General features: G+C 50.4%; 1 protein-coding gene across 1 annotated transcript; it reads right to left on the bottom strand.

The window, feature by feature from the left end:
- Window positions 1-507: 507 nt before the first annotated feature.
- On the bottom strand, window positions 508-1,293 carry LOC104906380 (uncharacterized). Its single transcript, XM_010695120.1, has one exon. The coding sequence runs from the start codon at window positions 1,291-1,293 to the stop codon at window positions 508-510; it is 786 nt and encodes a 261-aa protein (XP_010693422.1).
- Between the last annotated feature and the right edge of the window lie 208 nt (window positions 1,294-1,501).

Here is a 1,501-nt window from a genome sequence, read left to right as displayed (position 1 = left end):
AGGTGAAGACATCTTGAAATTCTTTGATGACTTTGAGGATTTGGGCCTTAATCCCTTCCGGGACCTGGTTGCCTATTCGGACCGTGCGATTACGCTTGCTATCAATACACACCTCTTCGTCTCGGACCGCTGGTCGAGGCCTCTCGTACCGCTTCGGGTTATCGGCCATGTAGACCCCCATGACAGGGAAGGGCTCCTCTGGCTCGGGACACTTTCTCTTGCGGGAGATTTCCTCGCTCTGGCTTTTTAAACTGTTGACGTAACATTCACGAGCGGACTTCTGGTCGCCGAACAACATAGGCGACCTTTCCGTCGTCCCTTTCGAACAGGCAGGAGTAGTTGATACGTCGAGATGGCGGCTTTTACCTTATTGAGTGTGGGATGCCCTATGATTACGTTATAAGGAAGGCTGGTGTCGACCACTAGGTAATCAATGATGACATTCCGTCATGCCCCCTTCTCTCCCATCCGTGTAGGCAGTTTGACCGAGCCAAGGGGATGAACTGATTACCCCCCAAATCCTACCAGCGGCTGGTCGATAGGGGCGAGATCTTTTTCTTCGTACTTCAGCTTTCTCAAGCAATCCATAGTGATGATATCCGCAGAGCTCCCGCTATCAATCAGAACTCGACCTACCCGTAGATTGGCTATCTTTATTTCGACAACCAGAGGGTCGTCGTGCGGGGTTTGTATAGGTCGACGGCTGTCTTTGAAAGTCCTAGTCGGGCATATGGCGGAGGAGGTCGCATCACTCCCGTGTTTCAGGGTGTAGAGGTGCTTCTTACGAGAGCGGCTGGTTAAGCCTCCCGAGGCGAACCCTCTTGCGATAACGTTAACATACCTTGCAGTCTCGTCACTTCGAGCCTGCTTTTCCTGGCGGGGTTCGACTTTCTTTTCTTTTAGATCCTTCAGATATCGGTTCAATTTTCCTTCGTCGGCCAGCTTGTCGAGTGCTCTCTTTAATTCCCGACATTCACGCGTGGTGTGACCACAATCGTGATGGAACTCGCACCAGAGCCTCTTATCTCGCTTGCTGGCTGATGTTCGAATGGGATTGGGTTTTGGCAGGGGATACTTCCCTTTGATATCCAAGTAGATCTCTCTTTGATTCAGGTTGTACCGGGGATTATTCCAGTGGTTTTCTAATCGAGGCTTTTTGTCTTTCTCTTTCCAAGGGACATCTCTGGGGTTGTCCGCTCGAGGGGTATACTCATGCTTTCTCTTCCCGAAGCTAGGCTCCTCGTGTGTTTTACAGATATCGGAGGCCTGAATGAACTTCTGTGCTAGGTTCATGGCTTCTGAGAATGACGAGGCCTCACTCTCCGTGAGCTTTATCTTGAACCTACTCGAGGGATATAACCCAGACATGAGCGCGGTGAATGCGACACTGTCCTGCAGATCGGAGACTTTTGAGTGATTCTTCATTGAATCTCTTGATATAGTCAACTAGGTCTTCTTCCCTCCGTTGTCTGATCGACATGAGGTGGATAATGGTCTTCCG

Source organism: Beta vulgaris, chromosome 2, assembly GCF_026745355.1.
Source record: "Beta vulgaris subsp. vulgaris cultivar EL10 chromosome 2, EL10.2, whole genome shotgun sequence".
NCBI lineage: Eukaryota > Viridiplantae > Streptophyta > Magnoliopsida > Caryophyllales > Amaranthaceae > Beta > Beta vulgaris.
This window is presented reverse-complemented; position numbering and strand designations above follow the sequence as displayed.

Bases quoted from the DNA above. Each gene is read 5' to 3' on its own strand.
- LOC104906380 (XM_010695120.1), bottom strand. From the start codon at position 1,293: ATGAACCTAGCACAGAAGTTCATTCAGGCCTCCGATATCTGTAAAACA.